Raw genomic sequence first — 17681 nt, 5'->3', positions numbered from 1 at the left:
TAGATTACCTCTTTGATGTAAATAACCAGCATTCTGATGGTAGGAATAACGCAGTCACCGTGATTAAGAGCTGATGGCACCCTCATACCTCAGACGCTGGAAGAGCTCAGCATTTCCTTGAGAAATGAAGTTCATGATGCAGGTCTTCCGCCACCCGCATGGAAGGTGCTGATTTGTGCATGGGATGTATGGATTCTGTGCAAGTTGGGTACACTGAGAAAGTCCAATGATCTTTGAGGATAGAATGTCCTTTTACACAGTGAAGCCCCAGGTGGACTGACTGGATTTCACACAAAAGAGCAACTACGGCAGAGCACATGAACGGGTTAAAGAAGCAGCACAAATGTTCCTAGTGTTCCTTCTTTGGGTAGAAACCTTAAACAGTGACTCATCCATTGTGAGGGTGGGACTTGAGCCTTGGGCCTAGCACGTGCCCTGGAGTGGCTACACAGACAAAGTCTTAGAATCACCCAGTAGCTGTTTCCCCACATTCTAAAAATATCAGGCGTAGCGTAAGATGCTCTGCCTGCGTGACCCACCTTGATCAGAAGAATTTGGATGACAAGCAGAGTGGTATCAAAGCAGAGTTAATCAGTACACAATGCAAACATTTCCACGAGCTCCTGCAATTTGGATCTTCGGAATGCCCTGGTACTAATTGTCACCAAGGCTTCTTTTGTCCTATTCTGAGCTTCTGCGATTGAATCTGGTTCACGCTACTTCCTTCCCTTCTGTTTCTTTTCTTGTTTGTGTTTTAAGGTATTGAGATTTGTGTTTGGGGAAACCTCATTTACTTTCTGTGTCCCCTGCCTGGAATAGCATGGATACCACAGAAGCCAACAAATCAAACACATTTGGGTGGAAGTGTCTAGGGGATGCTTTAGACAGCATCTTCAGATGCTGCTGCTGAGAGATGAAGGGAGTCCATCAAGACAGAAAGTTAGGAACCACTAAGACTTCCCAACTTAGGGAATTTGGTGATGGTCTTGGGGTTGGTTTTTCTCTGGCACACAGGCAGGCAACTGATGCAAAATGCTACTTCAAAGACCCCTTCGATCAATTAATCAATGAGTATTTATTGCAAGGCACTGTGCTAGGCACTATGGAGAGTACATGGAAGAGAAGACCAACATCCCTGCCCCCGAGGAGCTTACAATCTAGTTGGGAAGACAGGCATACAGAACAAGGAAAAGTACGTAACAACAATACAGGAGCGAGGTTAAAATGCAAGTTAACAGTACAGGCATTCTTTCCAAAAGTTGTACCTGGTTCATTTCGAAATGAAAAGATTGCAGAAAATTGGAAGGGAGATCGTGCCAAAGGACTGACTGGTGGGAAAGCCCTCACAGAGGAGCTGGGACCAATCGGCTCCCTGGGAGAGTGAAGGGTGGTGTGGGCAAATGGCTAGGATATTTCAGGAAGGAGCAGCCATGAGATCAGAAGGCACAGAGGTGAAACCAAAAGCAAGCCGAGCTCCGAGCCAGGAGGGCTCAGTGTGGTTGGATACAGGGTTAAGGTGTTTAGATTAAGAAGGGGCTTTTTAAGTATTTTCACTTCGATTTGATCTTTTTTTTGGGGGGGGAAGCAATGGAAGGGTTCAGGGCACAAATAGATATGTTTTGATTAACTATACAAAAGACTTGGCTCATGGAGAAAATATTCATATCTGATCTTGGTGGATTTGGACCCTCCTGACTTCCAAAGGGGAATCTGAAGTGGTGTCTTCAGGGTTGTCTATTTCAAAGGGATAATTCAGGGTCTTTGAGCTTTGGGCCCCAGCCAGAGACATTTCAGTCCCTCTGTGACCCCAAGTTATGAGCTAGCCCAAGGGTAAGTTAACAAATTCCCTGACAGGCAAGGCAGGAAAAATGCTCCCAGAAGACAAGTATCTTTACAAATGACAGAATATTTATTAACAATACCTTAAAAAAGATTACATATGCTAGATCACTGGTAAATATAATTTACACTGGGGTTGGGAACTATTTGGGGTATTTTTTTCATTCATTTTATTATTTTGTTGATTTTTTTTCTGCGTGTGATTTTAAATCTTATTGTAACATAGAAGTAATCATATCAAACTAAGAGAAGAGGAACACAGCTTGAAATACTGACAATATTTTTTCCCAGTTACCATCTAATTTTTCACACAAATGGAATCCTGATTACGACGTTATTGGATGAGTAAAACTAGAAGGTTGAAGAGTTAATTGATGTCATTGGTAAGCAAAACACGACAGATTGCAGGCAAACGTGTATTCTCTGAGAAGAAAGAAAAGGTGGTAGTGTGTTTGCAGGTGAAAATTTTTCTAGAGAAATCTCATTGCCTTTTATGTTACAGGTCCAGTAGTGGCTGCTTACAAAAACCTCCCCAAACACAACAAATAGTTCTGTTCATAAGAATACGGTTTTGTGATATTGTCATTTTTCCAATGTGTGGTTTGTACGATTTAGAAGGATAAAGATTATAAAGCAACTAGACTAGCTATTGCAAAATTAGCAGAGTCCACAAGATACCATACAATTGTACTAAAGATCCTTTTATAGAGTCATATGAAAAAATTCTTCGAAGCAACTATTTGCTGAAAGAGGAGAAATCTTCAAACTCTGCAGGTGATTGTTTTTTAAAGAAGGGCCTTTTTTTTACATGGTTATACATGTTATAGATAAGAAATTTTGTAGAGAAATTATCAATCCATTGACAGAGAATTACATTTTTTAAATAATTTACATTCAAAACAGATACATTTATAGATAAGCAAATTCTCTTATTTGAAAGAGTTGGTTGACTAAAGGAACTTTTGGTCTAGATTTCTACAGGATATGTAACTTCAAAGTCAATGTCTAAGATAATGTTACAACAAAAAATGATGAGAGAAGGAAAAATTCTTATCATATGATGCTAAATTTGAGGATGGGAATATTGCATGAGGTGCCTTTTGGGCAGTAAGTCTAGCTGTTGAGATTTGTAGTCATTTCTGAAACCATCTCAAGTTGTGTTGACCAACAAAATTCACAACTAGGGGGGAGGGGGCATATTGTAATGTGGATGGCTTCCACCTATAATCCTAGCTACTCAGGAGGCTGAGATCTGAGGATTGTGGTTTGAAGCCAGCCTGGGCAGAAAAGTCCATGAGACTCTTATATCTACAATAAACTCCTCAGAAAAAGCCAGGGTGCTTTAGCTCAAGTGGTAAAGCACTAGCCTTGAGTACAAAAAGGCTCGGGGACAGTGTCCAGGCCCTGAGTTCAAGCCCCAGGACCAGCAAAAGAAAAATTAAAAAGGACTTGATCCAAAGCAAGGGTAAATTTATATACAGCAACCTTGAGTTAGAGACCAAGCCTCCAGCTGTTCCTTGTAAAACTGTACAAGTAATTTGCAAGTTATTTACCAAGATAAGTTTTCATACTCTTGTTGTTAAAGGAAATCTTCTCAAATCATAACTGAATGGTTGTGTTGCCCATAGCATTTTATAGCAGAGGGGGAGGGGGGAAATTAATATCTACATTATATGTTAACTTTAAAAAAGTCTATAAAACACTAAATATAGAATAAAAAATATGCATATAAGGACATATGTAAACTGCTTTGGTAACACCATATCATAGATGTCTTCAGTGCATTGCAGAGTTTCCCAAGAAACTTCAGACAAAGCTAGATCTGCTTTGAGGAAGTATTGTATAATGCCATTCCTAAAGAAGCAAAAAAACATTTTTTTCTTATCCAGTAATAAGATGTACTCAAACAACAATATTACTTAGTACTGGGTGTCTTCAAAAACAACTAGCTAAATGTTGTTTAGATTATAAATAGCGAGTCCTTTAGCTCACTGTTGTCATAAACTAGACCTGGCTGTGAGCGAGATCATGATGGTACTGATGGCTGACAGCGTACACGCATTTGAAGTGGAAGCCCCAGATCCTCTTGCATAGGAATCTGAAAAGAGAACAGAAATTCACTGGCTTCATTCCAACTATGGCGGAAAGAGAAGCCACGGGGCCTTCCAACCCAGCCCCATTGGTTCTTCTGGAAATGATTCATTATTCTTACTAATACTTTTCTTTTAAAAAATATTATATATATATTTTAAATTTAAGAAGTTGTACAAAGGGGTTACCATATAACAAATCCATCTAGTAATACAATATATCTATCTCTCCCAACAACCCTTTCCCCTCAACTCCTCAGTAACTCTGGACTTCAATTCAGAGCCTCACATGTTCACTTAGCTCACTCCTCTTGAGCCCCAGTTCCATTTCTGGCTTTTTTGTTACTTAAGTGGATAGAAGAGTCTCATGGGCTTTTCTGCCTGAGATAGCTTTGGATCTTGATCCTCAGATCCTAGCTTCCTGAATAGCCAGGATTACAGGCGTGAGCCACAGGCTCCTACTATCTTCAGTGACTCTTAATATTCTGTGATTACGTAGCTATGAATTTGGGAGATGTATATGACATCCCTTTAATTCTTTTTAAGGTTTTGTAGAGTGAGGATGCTCTTATCTAATGTGGAAAGAAACTCTAACATCACATGTAACAATATTGATAAATGTTATGATTATGAAAATTATTCAACAATATGAAAATTACTATTTTTTGCCAGCACTAGGGCTTGAAGTCAGACCTTTGTATTTTATATTCACAAGCACATTCATTACTGTCATCCAATAATTATTCCAATATAAATTGTTCAACATATGCTCTATAATGAATAAAACGAAGAACAACCAGCCAGTCTAAACTGCATGCTTGCAATGATAAGGAAGTATCAGATTTTAACCAAGTGAGCTATGTCAACCCTTGTGTTTTAATGGCTTTCATATCTTACCGTACATCTGACTCCCTTTCAACAAAGTCCTGTGATGAAATCTACCATCCTGTTGCCCTTCTATTTTTAAAACACAAAATATCCTTTAGTGTTTGTATACAAAATCTGTGCTGTGAATATTCACTCTAACAGCGTGGGGAAATCCCACCTAAATTCTGAACCTGCATCTGTGCGGACTCAGTTTACCACTGAAGTCCTGTCTGTTCTCTGACATCAGCACTGAATCCCACCGAGCAAAAGGCAGCTCAGAGAAAGGGGGAAGGGGCCAGTGAATGGTTTCTCTAATCAGCTGAGGAATTTAAATTCTGTGATGCAATTAAAATTGCTTAGACCCAGTAATATGATTAGTTAGTGTCTGCAAGGTATCATAAGCTCTTCCTTTCCTGGCAGAAAAGTAACATGACAGCAATTAACTAGGGGACTTTGTAGGGAGAGTTTGGCCCGGGATTTAAAATACCATCTCTCTGCCAAGTGCTGGTGGCTCACATCTGTAATCCTAGCTACTCTGAAGGATGAGACCTCAGGATCTCTGTTCAAAGCCAGTCTGGAGAGACATATCTGAGAAACTCTTATTCCAATTAAGCAGCAAAAAGCCAGAGGTACAGTCATGGCTCAAGTGATAGAGCACCAGCCATGAGCGAAAATAGCTCAGAGCCCCAAGTTTGAGACCCAACAGAGCCATCCCCAAGCATGTGAAAACAATTTTTTTCCAGTTGTACTCAAACAACAATATCATACTATGGTGTCTTCTAGAACAAGTGGATTGCTAAAATCTAAGGCCAGTAGAAATGTTCACTTGGATATCTGAGTATCTTAGTAATCTATTTCTTTTTTTGTGTGGTAGTAAAATGACCCAAATATAAAAGGAACCATTTAAACTCGTCTAACCAGTGCAATTCAGTGCAGTAAGTACCTTCCAAGTTGTGCAAACCGCAGATTATCAAACTCTAGAATATTCTTTCACTGTGTCAAGTAGAAACCCAATACCCATTAAGGTGGTGCCCCCTGCCAGCCAGCCCCTGCCCATCACTAACCTGCTTTCTGTCCCTATGTATTTGTTTGGCTACTGTTTTGTCTTTTCAAAATCACTGAACCCTACAACACTAAAAATAGATACTTGAGCTACTTATAAACACTCTCCTTGAAAACTGAATGGAATAAAATTGCTCAGAAAAGAATTCTCTCATACATTACTCAACCATATTTGAAAATGAGGACAATCTTGACTATAGCAACTATCTATCTATCTATCTATCTATCTATCTATCTATCTATCTATCTATCTATCTATCCATCCATCCATCCATCCATCCATCCATCCATCCATCCATCCATCCATCTATCTATCTATCTATCTATCTATCTATCTATCTATCTATCTATCTATCTATCTATCTATCTATCATCTATCTGTCATCTACTTATCATCTATCTATATTTGGGCATTTAAAATAAATGGCATTAAGTTCAAAATATGTTCAACTCCAGACCGTGAAACACGTCGTTTCATAGAGATAAGCTGCTATAGCAGGGCTCCACCGGTGAGCCACGCCCCAGCCTTTCTTGTTATAGTTACATCCTACCATGCCTGGTTTATTAGTTGACATGGGCAGATCTCCCTGGGCAGGACTCCTGATCTCTGCCTCCAAGCAGCTATGATTGCAGCTACTTTTTTTTTTTTGACAGTCATGAGGCTTGAACTCAGGGCCTGGGTGGTGACCCCGAACTTTTTCCCAAGGCTAGCACTCTACCACTTGAGCCACAGTACCACTTCCAGATTTTTCTGTTTATGTGTTACTGAGGAATTGAACCCAGGGCTTCATGCATGCTAGGCAAGCACTCTATCACCAAGCCACTGCAATTGGCCCTCTGTCATTGCCTTTTTATTGTTTTTTTGTTTGGGGGTTGTTTTTTTTTTGGTTGGTAGTGGGGCCTAAACTCTGGGTCTACGTGCTGTCCCCTCAGCTCTTCAGCTCAAGGCTAGCGCTCTACCACTTAAGCCACAGTGCCTCTTCTGGCCTTTTTTGCTTATGTGGTGCTGAGGAATTGAACTCAGGGCCTCATGCATGCAAGGCAAGCACTCTACCACTGAGCCACCTTCCCAGCCCCGCCATTGCTTTTTTAAAGAACCTCTTGGTGAAATCGTGCTTTAAAATCTGGAAGTTGTAAGTTTGGGACTTTCTGTATGTGTAAGTCACCTGGGTCAACTTGGAAATCCTCTATTTGAATGATAGAAGGATGTTTGGATCTATTTTTTGTTGATTGTATTATTAGTCAATCTGAACTGGACAAACTTGTTTGCATGAAATTGCCTGTGGCCATCAAACTTCCATGTCTGAAGAAGGATGCTGTCACTCACTTTCATGATCATTTTTCCTTCACAGGCTTAACTTCCTTCAAGTCTTGGCTCACCTGGAGAGCCGATGGGTCAGGTAGGGGACTGGGGAGAAAGGAGACATTCTTACTTGTTATCTTTGGAATTCGGATTTGTTCACTGCTGCTGCCATCCCCGCCGTCGCTGAATGGCTTAATTTCAATGATGTAATCTTCATCGAAAGGCAATGACAGCTCCACAGATGTTTTATTTGTTTCAATGACAGATGTGCTGCTTTGCCGGTTCCACCTGTACAAGACCTGCGAAGGCAGAAGAAACAGGTGTCACTTGCTGTCTAACCAGAGGCCCCAAGGATGGGGCATTTGTTTGTTTTCACCTCTGGGCACCAGTGAAATGTAGAGCCTTCGAGATGGTCTGGCCACCGGCTGGCATTTGGAAGGCTCATTTAAGCAGAAGATGATGTGTCCTGCTACCATTTCATGATGAGTATAGAAAGTTGAAAGGATCCTGTGATCCTGGGCGAGGGGAGTAGAATTCTATTGATATGCGGTGGGGCCAGGTTAGCACATCTGGGAAAGTGGGAAAAATGGAAAGCTCATTAAGGTTATGTACAGAGTGTAACGCACACCAGGGCTTTGGATGCTGGTGACTATAGGCCATTTCCTTCACTCCTCTGAACCGCTCTTCCTCCACCTGTAAAAGGGGGAATGGTAATCCCTACCTTTCAAGATCACACAGGACTCAGTACAAAGGCTCAGAGAAAGTGTGTAGGAAATGTCATCTATGAAGGCTCAAAAGGGATAAGAGAAAAGGTTTAGAAAAGGTTCTGATTATGAGGCAGGCCTGACATGCTATGACTATCATGACTCTTTTGGTGAGAAGACAGTGTCTGCATATGGAGATTTGTGAGAGGCCAGGGCGGTGATTCCTGCCTCTTCTGTCCTACTGAGACTCCTCGTAAAGGGACTGAAGAGGTGACCTCTGTCCCTTCAGAAGTGTCTGTAGCTTGAGGGGGGCCCATCTGTGCATCTTTTCTTTCCTTTCTTGAGCCCGTGAGGAGCCAAGTTTGGGCTGTGACTTATTTGTGTGTGTGAAAATACACTCACCTGCCTGGAACTGTCTGCTTTGGTTGGTCTTAACCAAATCAGGAACAAACCCATAAAGACCTGGAAGAGTGTGTGTCTGCCTTTGTGGAGGTGGCCACCATCTTGATGACCTTTCCTGCATGCTTAACGAGACTTGTCCCCATGGCCACATCTAATCGTCACCACAGTCTACAACACATGTACTCTGATTCTTCTCCACAGAGGAGGAAGCTGAGGCCAGAGATCTCAGACAGCCAGGAAGTGGAAGGATGAGATTTCCTAAACCCAAAGTCTTAAACCATGACAGCCTGTCCTCTCCAATTTCTCATGATAATAAGTGACAGGGTCAGATGACACTGGTGGTCCTGAGCCTTGGCTACATGGGAGAGCTACATGGAGAACTCGTAAAACACTGATTTGCAGACAATGGTTCTGAACAGAACAACAAAGGATGATCCAGTACAAACTGGATACTGAGACATCTTTGTGTTTAAGCTGCTGGGGTAAGTTTCTACAGAGGAGGAGTCCAAGTATTTTAATTAATTAGTTAGCCAATTAATTAATTAATGTGTGTGTGTGTGTGTGTGTGTGTGTGTGTGTGTGTGTGTGTGTGTGTGTGTGTGTGTACTGGGGGTTTGAACTCAGGGCCTTGTTCTCTCATTTGGCCTTTTTGCTCAAGAATAGTGCTTTATAACTTGAGCCCTGCCCTCTATTTCTGGCCTTTTGGTGGTTAACTGGAAATAAGAGTCTCACAGACTTTTTGTCCAATCCGGCTTTGAACCACCATCTTCAGGTCACAGCCTTCTGAGCAGCTTGGAATACATGTGAGCTACTGGCTCTTGGCTTATTTATTTTAGCTTAAGCAGCTCAACAGCTATTGTTAATGTGTGGCAGACATTATGGATGATATTTGTGGCCTTCAATTTAAGCACCTATCAGAATCATCTAGAGCTCCATTAAAAACACTGATTGCTTGGCCTATTTTCTGAGCTTTAGATTAAGAAGGATTGGGATGGGATTTGAACATATACATTTTTAACACATTCCGACATAAGCTAGGGTTGCTTGATCGAGGATCTCAGTTTGAGAGCTACAAAACTAGCCCATCTTTCCTTATGATTGCCCCCTATAAATGCCAATCTCCTGAGATTAGAGATACAGGGTCATTCTTCTACGGTAAGACAAAAACCAAACACCAGAGAAACTCATTGAGTTCTCTTAAAATGGCTGGGATCTCATTTGTTCCCTGGTAGTTGTCATCACCTCAATTTATGTCTCTCTAATACAAGGTAGGAAACACAATTTCCTTAAGGTAGAAAGATTCATAAGTGATCCCTCCCTCTTCTCTCCCCCTCGCACACACACACCATGGAGCATCAGCTCAGAGTCCCCTTGCTAAATGATCAAACTCCAATAAATCCTAAGACACATCCACAAGTGCACGAGCTTCTCATCACTGCCCTTCAGGAGAATGGGGCAGCCGATGCAAGGTCACAGCTGGCTTTCAGTAATAAATTGCTTCTTTGATTTACCTTGGGTCCTTGCAAGAGCTCAGAAAATTCAGCTAGTTTCAAATATAATTCCTAAAGAATCATTTCCAGGGAAAGTAGCGCCCCCTCCCCCTCTTTATGAATGTCTTGTGATATTAGAGCCTGCAGTAGAACCTAGATAAAGGCCCATCAAACCTTACTTACACCAAATGCTTGGTTCACTTGATTCTCCTGAAGGCTGTTGGCATTTGATATGATCCAGACTGGAAGATGGGGTAGGCTAGGAGGTGGGGTGGGGGAGGCGATTCTGGCATGATGACAGTAGAACAGACTGCCTGCTTCCACCTTTGAACATCAGAACACTGGAGGTTCCAACTGCTTATGTATATTACTTTTTCAGGAAGACACTGACATTCATCTTCTGGTTTGTTTTGTTTTGGTGCCACTACTGGGGCTTGAACTCACAGCCTAGGTACTGTCCCTTAGCTTTTGCCCTTAAGGCTGGTGTGCTTTTACTCAAGCCACAGCTCACATTTGACATTTTGACAGTTAATTGAAGAGTCTCACAGACTTGACACTGTCATTATTCTTATTTCAAAGATAGGAACATAAGACCAGGAGTTGTTAAGCAATTTCCTTGGGTCTTATGACCAGGAAGTAGTGGATGCTGTAAAGCCAGATCCATATTTTACTCCTCTCACCTACCATCCCTTAAAGACATGTCTATCCTCCAACACTAAATGTACAGTGTCTATAGTCAGTTACAAGGAGAGTCCTTGGGGTCCAAGTGACATAAAGGGAGTCTCATTCCTATAGAACAATTCTTGAAAAGAAGACACTGAGTCTACAACCAAGGGTTCGGGGAGTGTCATTTTGAATCACCTAGTTTAACCACAGTACCCAATATCTTTTCTCCACTGTCACCCTATGTGGTTTATGTCATGTTTTGAGTACTTGTCATCCACCAATTAGTAATGTTTCTTTTGATGCAGACATCTGGATATGTCTAGACCCAGAAGCTAAAATGAACATGAAAAACTATATATATATATATATATATATATATATATATATATATATATATATATATATATATAATTTTTTTGGAAAAAAGTCTAAATCCCTGGGTTTAAAAGGTTATACCATTTGCTTTGCTATTTAAAATGGAAACGTTTCCAACCTCTCTAGTTTAATTTATTCCCATATTTTATCCCCTTTCAACAGAAATAAAAATCATTCCCTGAAATTTTACACCAAGTACTGTAGACCTTTTCTGGCAGGTCAAATGCCCTTGTGGTTTTTTTCTTCTTGACCTGCTTTATTATCCTTATATACCCTGTGTGTTATTATCAAAGAATTTTCTGTATATCTGAAAAGATGTCTATTGGGAAAAATAAATATAAGAAAGATTTTTCTGGGGGGTGGGGAGGAAGGTGTTACGAAGACAAACTCATCTGGGAGTTCCTGAGAGGGAGCAGGTGTACTAAGAAGTCTCAACTAAATAATAATCGTTACTCAATTTTTCTTCTAAAAATGCCTATAATCTTTTAGGCCCAGTTCAATGAAGCAAGCACCAGTGTGCATATTGATCCTAGGCCCTGAGAAAGGCAAGGCACTTCAAATCGCTTTCCTCAATGGGCTTTAGTTTTCGTATCTGTGAAATGAGAGGTTTCACTTGATCATCTCTAGTTGAGCTAACAATTTGCCTGTTGCCTGAAATACTTCTGGCAGCTCCTATTCACATCAATTTCATTTCAGCAGCAGCTTGAAAAATGAGTTTCAAATCTAGTGAACGGTTTTAAAGGTTTACCCATGGAATGTGTTCCTTTCCCAGAGACACCTATGAAATTTCTGCATTTTTTTGGCTATCTTCTTTACCTGTTCTACTGGGCTTTGGAAGAATGCCTTTCTCCCCTGCCCCCTTTCCTTTGGTTTGCTTACAGCAGTTTTGCTCACATCATATTTCCATTTATTTGTAATGGAGGTCAATTCAAAGTTATTAGCGAGAGTCAGAATTCCAAAATAGCAAAGCTGTGTCTTCACTCTTACCTTCTTTGTTAACTTCTTTTTTTTGGGGGGGGGGGTGGGGGGAGGAGAAGTTGAACTCTGGGCCTGAACGCTGTCCCTCAGCTCTTCAGCTCAAGGTGAGCGCTATACCACTTGAGCCTCTGTGCCACTTCTGGTTTTCTGAGTGGTTTATTGGAGATAAGAGTCTCACGGAGTTTCCTGCCCAGGCTGGCTTTGAACTGTGATCCTCAGATCTCAGCCTTCTGAGTAGCGAGGATTACAGGCGTGAGCTACCGGTACCCGGTTTCTTTCTTCACTTCTTTATGAACCTACTCTTCCCTTATTGATCTTCCCATCTACCCAACTACCTTCCACTTTTCAAAACCATGGCCAAAATGCTATGGTTTCTCCCAAGTTTTTCTTAAAAAGTTTTTACTTAACATTCTAGGGCTAGAAAAAAAAAGCTAGACTTGGGCACTCATGTCTCTGGTCAAACAAACTCTTTCACTTTATTTAACACTAGAGGAGTTTGAGAAATTAGCTCTCCATTCTTTTTCATGTATGTGTGCCTGTGCTGGCGCTTGAACTCAGAGCCTCATGCTCTCTGTTATTTGCTCAAGGTTGGCACTCTACCACTAGAGCTATACTTCTATTTCCTTTAGAGAAAAGATGCTCTTGGATTTGTCTTCCTGGGCTAGCTTTGAACTAAGATCCTCAGATCTCAGCCTCAGTTGAGAATGACTGGTACTCAGCTTAGATCTCCATTTACATAAAACCATAAAGGTTGTATCTTCAGGTGGAGATTTAATGGTGACAATTCAGGCATGGTTCTCTGCTAGTCCCTACTTTGAAGACTCACAAGGCATCAGCTAATTACAAATACCCAACAGGATGGTGAGTACTTCAAAAAAGTGTGGCGAAGTGAGTTCTGGTTTTCAGGGCAAAAGCAAGCCACTGGTTCGGGCTAGAGGGGGCATCAGTCTGAGGGAGAAAGATCAGATATGCAAAGGATGATAGAAAATGAAAACACTAGAAGTTCCCCTTTATTAAAAGGGTGTAAGCAGTCTCAGGATATTGAAACATATTTATTTAAAGACACATCACAGTAAAAGACTAGAATATAGGTGTTGGGTCTCCTATGTCTTCATGCTAGTAGATGATCCTCCCAGAAGAGTTTTCTGGGGGAAGGGACCTGGTGATCGAACCCAGGGCTTCCAACTTGCCAGGCACACACTCCTCTACCACCTAGCTCATACCCAGACCCCATAGAATAAACACTTACAAAAAGAAGATTCAAAAAAAAGACTGCAATGGGCTAGAAAGTGATTCTCTCCCTGTGGACTACAGGTTACTGTGCCATGTGGATGAAGCATAACCAGTCCCCGCTCTCACGTCCTGCTCTGGTCCCATTCATTAATTCCATTAATTAATTATCTAAGACTCCACCACCAATTTACCAACTCCAAGCCCAATGTTGGCTTTCCCTCTTCCTTTCCAATAATCCCAGGTTCTGTAACCAGCGCTTGTCTGCTGCTCTCCCTATCTCTGTAGATAAAAGCCAGAAGTCTGCAAACTGAATAGAGACTGCCTACCAGGGTTATGTAGCCTGACCAGCATTGCCTCCAATGGTGTTCACATGCAAATCAAAGCAAAGTTAGGTGAGTTGCCAAACATTTTAAATGGGTAGGTTTTACGTAATGGTCCATTTGGCTCTGCCATATTTTTGCATATTACTAGAATATCTGAGGCTCTGCGCTCCCTCTTTCAGAAGCCAACACAAACAGGAAGGAAGTAGTAATAGCTGGAACTTCCTGGTGGCTACCTATACTCTCTAGTTGGCTCCATCTTCTACCCAGCCTGCCTCTACTGGGCATGTCATACATATATCTCTCTTCAGAGATATATGAATATATGTATTTCATAGATAAGACATAGGTAGGTAGGTGGGTAGGTAATGGATAGATAGACAGACAGATAGATAGATTGATTGATAGAAAGGATAGATGCTTTTGAGTCACTCTTCTAGTTACCATCTTCTCAACATATTCTTTGGTTCACAAATATGGCTGCCACCTGATCCTTTCTCTCTGTGCACAACAGCCTCCCATCAAAAGGTAGATTTCCCCCCATCTCTGAATCTGAGATGGACTCATAGTAGCATTTCATCCTTTGTTTTAGAAAGGGACTGGCAGGTGGGTATGGCTGGCTCATGCCTGTAGTCCTAGCTCCTCAAGGGAGTGAGACTGTATGATCATGGTTTGCACCCAGTCAGGCCAGAATGTCTGTGAGGCTTCATCCCCAATTCACTGGCAAAATGATGGACTGGAGGTTCAAATGGTAGAGACCAGCCATGGGTAAGAAAGAGAAGCAAGGGCGTGAGGCCCTACCTTCAAGCCATACTATTGGTGCATATAAGCACACACACACACACACACACACACACACACACACACACACACACACACACACAGACTCTTTTTTTTTCTAATCTAAATCAAAAAACCCTATCAGATGTCTGATTACCTTGAGACGGGCACACTCAGGAAGCCCAAGTGACCTGTGTGGACAGGCCCCCTGGAGAGAGAGCTGATGCCCAGCCAGCCTCCAGCTTTGCCAACCACTCCCAGCACAAAGCCAGAATGTATCAGGAGAGAAGGACAGAAGGGGTGATATTGATCAACAGGCATGGTACTTATCACCTGACTTCTGGAATTGAAACCCTTTTTTACAAGTACTTAGTGAAAATAAAACAAGAGGAAAACAATTCCAGCCACAGTGTCTGTCATTTTAGTCTAGTACAGGTGGGAGAATCAAGAAACTGATCTCCTGCGCTTAAGTCCCTGGTTTGGAGGTAGTGTAGCCAAAGTGCTCCGAATGCCACAAATCTACACACATTTTCTTTTTGTTTTCTGTTTAAAGACAAGGCCGTATTGATTAAATGAGGTAATCAAATGTTCTGAAGAGCTCTTAGCAACAAAAACATATGAACAAAATGATGATGCAATAGTAACACTGGGAAGTTAGTATTGTTGATTTGAAAAAGATAACTGATATAAGACTGAACAAAGCAGTGGTTCTTCAGGATTTAGTAAAGACTCAACCCCAGTGTTTCTGAATAATGATACCTGGGCCTAACATTATAGCTAAAGTAATGGCAGCATATGTGTCCCACTGAAAGGCCATGAGTTAAAGAATTCACCCCCAGTCATGGTACTATTGGGAAAGGGTGAACCCCTCAAACAGCTGGGGCTCAGGGGGAGGTTTGTGGCCTTGTAGGGGGCATGTCCTTGAAGAAGGTTGGGACCCTGGTCTCCTCCTCTTTCTCTCTGTTTTCTAGCCGCCATGATTTCCTCTACAACAGGCTCCTTTCCATGATGTCCTGTCTTCTTACTCTAGGCCCCAAACAACTGTGGACTGAAACCTCCAACATTAGGAATCAGTTTCTTCTTCCTAAACTGATTATCTCAGAGATCTGTTATGGTAATGGAAAGCTGTCTGGCATGGTTGATTATTTAAATCCTGGTCAGATTTCAGGAGGTAGTGATGAAACAGACCAAAGTAGTGTAGAGCAGAGATTCCTGAAAAGGAAAGCATCGCTGGGGGAGGGGGGAATACACACAAGATCATGGATCATATGATTCATGTGAGAACATGGTTCCTACTAACAGCAGAGCTAGGTGTGTCTGCAAAAAGAAATGACCCACTTTGTATCCTTTTACTTCTGACTCATTATCCAGAGCCTTCACTTGATCCCAGTTCAGGATAATTTTGGAGTCCGATGAATTCCATATGATGTTTCCAGGGGGTTGGCTTGGTGCTGTAAAAAAAAAAAAAAAAGATTAAGATATACGAAGTCACACATTATTAAATCTCAATAGATTCTGACGAATCTCTCCTCACTAGAATTCAAGAGTAGAGGCAATTTAATGGGCTATTGCACTAATATGTGTCTTCAAGGTCACTGAAATCTGACAAGATACCACATTGCAAATGGAAAAAAGATTCAATTGGTCACCTCACATTTATAGCTAAAAGAAGTAGCCCTTCCCTGGGAGGAGGGAAACATTTATCTTTCTGTCCTCTGGAGCAATGAGTTTGACACGGTATTCTAAAAGGTTCAGTTAAAATGCTAAGGTGAATTTGAATCCACATAATGACACCAATTAGTATGCAAATGATCCCTGCTAGATGGGGGGTGGGGGAGAAAGAATGAATTTAGGATACGTTTGATGAATCTGTTCCCCTTCCCCTCCCACCCCCCAAATACTTGGGAGCAGGTTTGCTCTTACGTGGCTTTCTAGTGGTGACATTGACTGTGGCACTAGAAGGGCCTGTCCCCGCCGAATTATATGCCTTGACAGCCAAGTGATACAGCGCACTGCCTTTTAAGTTGGTGATTTTTGTGGATGTCTGATTTCCAACTGTGCGTATTTTTCTAGCATTTTCTTCCTTGTCATCATGTCTCCAATATTTTACCTGAGAAAATTAAAACAAAGCATAACAAAAGGTCTTGGAGAACACATTCAGTGAGGAATATTTCTAATGTCACCAAGCGATCCTATTTCTGTGCAAGGTCTCAATTCATGAACAGAGATTGCAGGATTACAAAAAGAGGTGTGTAGCAAGGCCCAGGTGGCTCACGCCTGTCATCCTAGCTACTCAGGAGGCTGAGATCTGAGGATTGAGGTTCAAAGCCAGCCTGGGCAGGAGAGACCGTGAGGCTTTTCACTTAACCACCAGATAACCAGAAGTGGTGCCATGGCTAACTAAAGTGGTAGAGTGCTAGCCTTGAGCTGAAGAGCAATGCCCAGGTCCGGAGTTCAAGCCCCACAACTGACAAAAACAAAACAAAACAGAACAAAAAAAAGTGTGTACACTTGGGGGCCTTACCCATAGTAATAAAGTCTCCTCAGAATGACATACATTTTGAAAAAAATGCCACTGGAGTGGGACACAGGCAAAGTACATCCTCACACACGGCTGAGACGATACCGTGTCCACTGATGCTGGGTTAGAAGCCAGGCGTCTGAAATAAATGCCCATGTATGGCAGTGTGGCTCTCTTCTCCATCAAAATGTGTCCCAGAGGGGTCATTGAGGGGTTTGGATTTAAGACACATATCTCTTTGTTACCTCATAACCTTGAATCCGTCCTCTATTCTTCCCTAGGGGAGAGGCCCAGAAAACTTCAATATCTGTGGCTGAAAGACTTCTGGCAAAGATGCTGGCTGGTGGTTTGGTGGGCTCTGCGGATGAATGAATGCAGCAGTTATTATTCTCTCAGTTGTGTCAGAACAAATATGACATAAAAGGTATAAAGAAAATGATTGTAAGCCCAACTCTCCATTTTCAGGGGAGCAAGGATCACTCTCTGTGGGGGTGATGGTGGGGATAGGGAAGAGGGGTGAGAAGAGGAGGGTGGCAGTGAAGAGATTTGTCCAAAGTCTTTGGATTCTGAAATTGGGGGTCAATGGATTTGAAGTAACCCAGGACCAGAATTATAGGTCACCTTTTCAAGGAGACACACAGATCTTTTAACACAGATCTTTTCAAATTGAATTTGTATTTGTCATAAGGAATAGTCCTGGCCACTGGATTGTAAAAATGAGAGAGGTAAAGGAAAATGACAGTCAAATGATTGCGTTAAGCTGGGTGCTGGTGGCTCCTGCCTGAAATCCTTACTATTGGGGAGGCTGAGTTCTGAGAATAATGATTTAAAGGCAGCCTGGGCAGAATCGTTCCTGAGACTCCTATCTCCAATTAACCAGAAAAACAAAAGGAAGTGGAGATGTGGCTCAAGTGGAAAAATGGCAGTTTTGAGTAGAAACACTGAGGGAGAACTCAAGGTCGTGAATTCAGGCCCTGGTGCCAGCACACACACACACAGACGCACAGATACAGACACAGACACTCACAGACACACAGACACATAGATACAC

General features: G+C 41.8%; 1 protein-coding gene across 5 annotated transcripts in view; it reads right to left on the bottom strand.

Moving 5' to 3' along the window:
• Nucleotides 1–1888: 1888 nt before the first annotated feature.
• The window catches only part of Cntn4 (contactin 4), a 793681-nt gene continuing 777888 nt past the window's right edge, over nucleotides 1889–17681 (bottom strand). For all 5 annotated transcript variants that reach the window (XM_070018985.1, XM_070018989.1, XM_070018986.1 and 2 more), the window contains 5 exons: nucleotides 16876–16988; nucleotides 16033–16219; nucleotides 15448–15560; nucleotides 7292–7460; nucleotides 1889–3937 (listed from right to left, as the gene is read on the bottom strand). In XM_070018985.1, the coding sequence (XP_069875086.1) occupies nucleotides 3837–3937; nucleotides 7292–7460; nucleotides 15448–15560; nucleotides 16033–16219; nucleotides 16876–16988 (683 nt within the window). In that variant the 3' untranslated portion in view covers nucleotides 1889–3836. The remainder of the gene's footprint in view (nucleotides 3938–7291; nucleotides 7461–15447; nucleotides 15561–16032; nucleotides 16220–16875; nucleotides 16989–17681) is intronic.

This window comes from Dipodomys merriami, unplaced genomic scaffold (genome assembly GCF_024711535.1).
Source record: "Dipodomys merriami isolate MVZ:Mamm:240054 unplaced genomic scaffold, mDipMer1.0.p SCAF_13, whole genome shotgun sequence".
In the NCBI taxonomy this organism is placed as follows: Eukaryota; Metazoa; Chordata; class Mammalia; order Rodentia; family Heteromyidae; genus Dipodomys; species Dipodomys merriami.
This window is presented reverse-complemented; position numbering and strand designations above follow the sequence as displayed.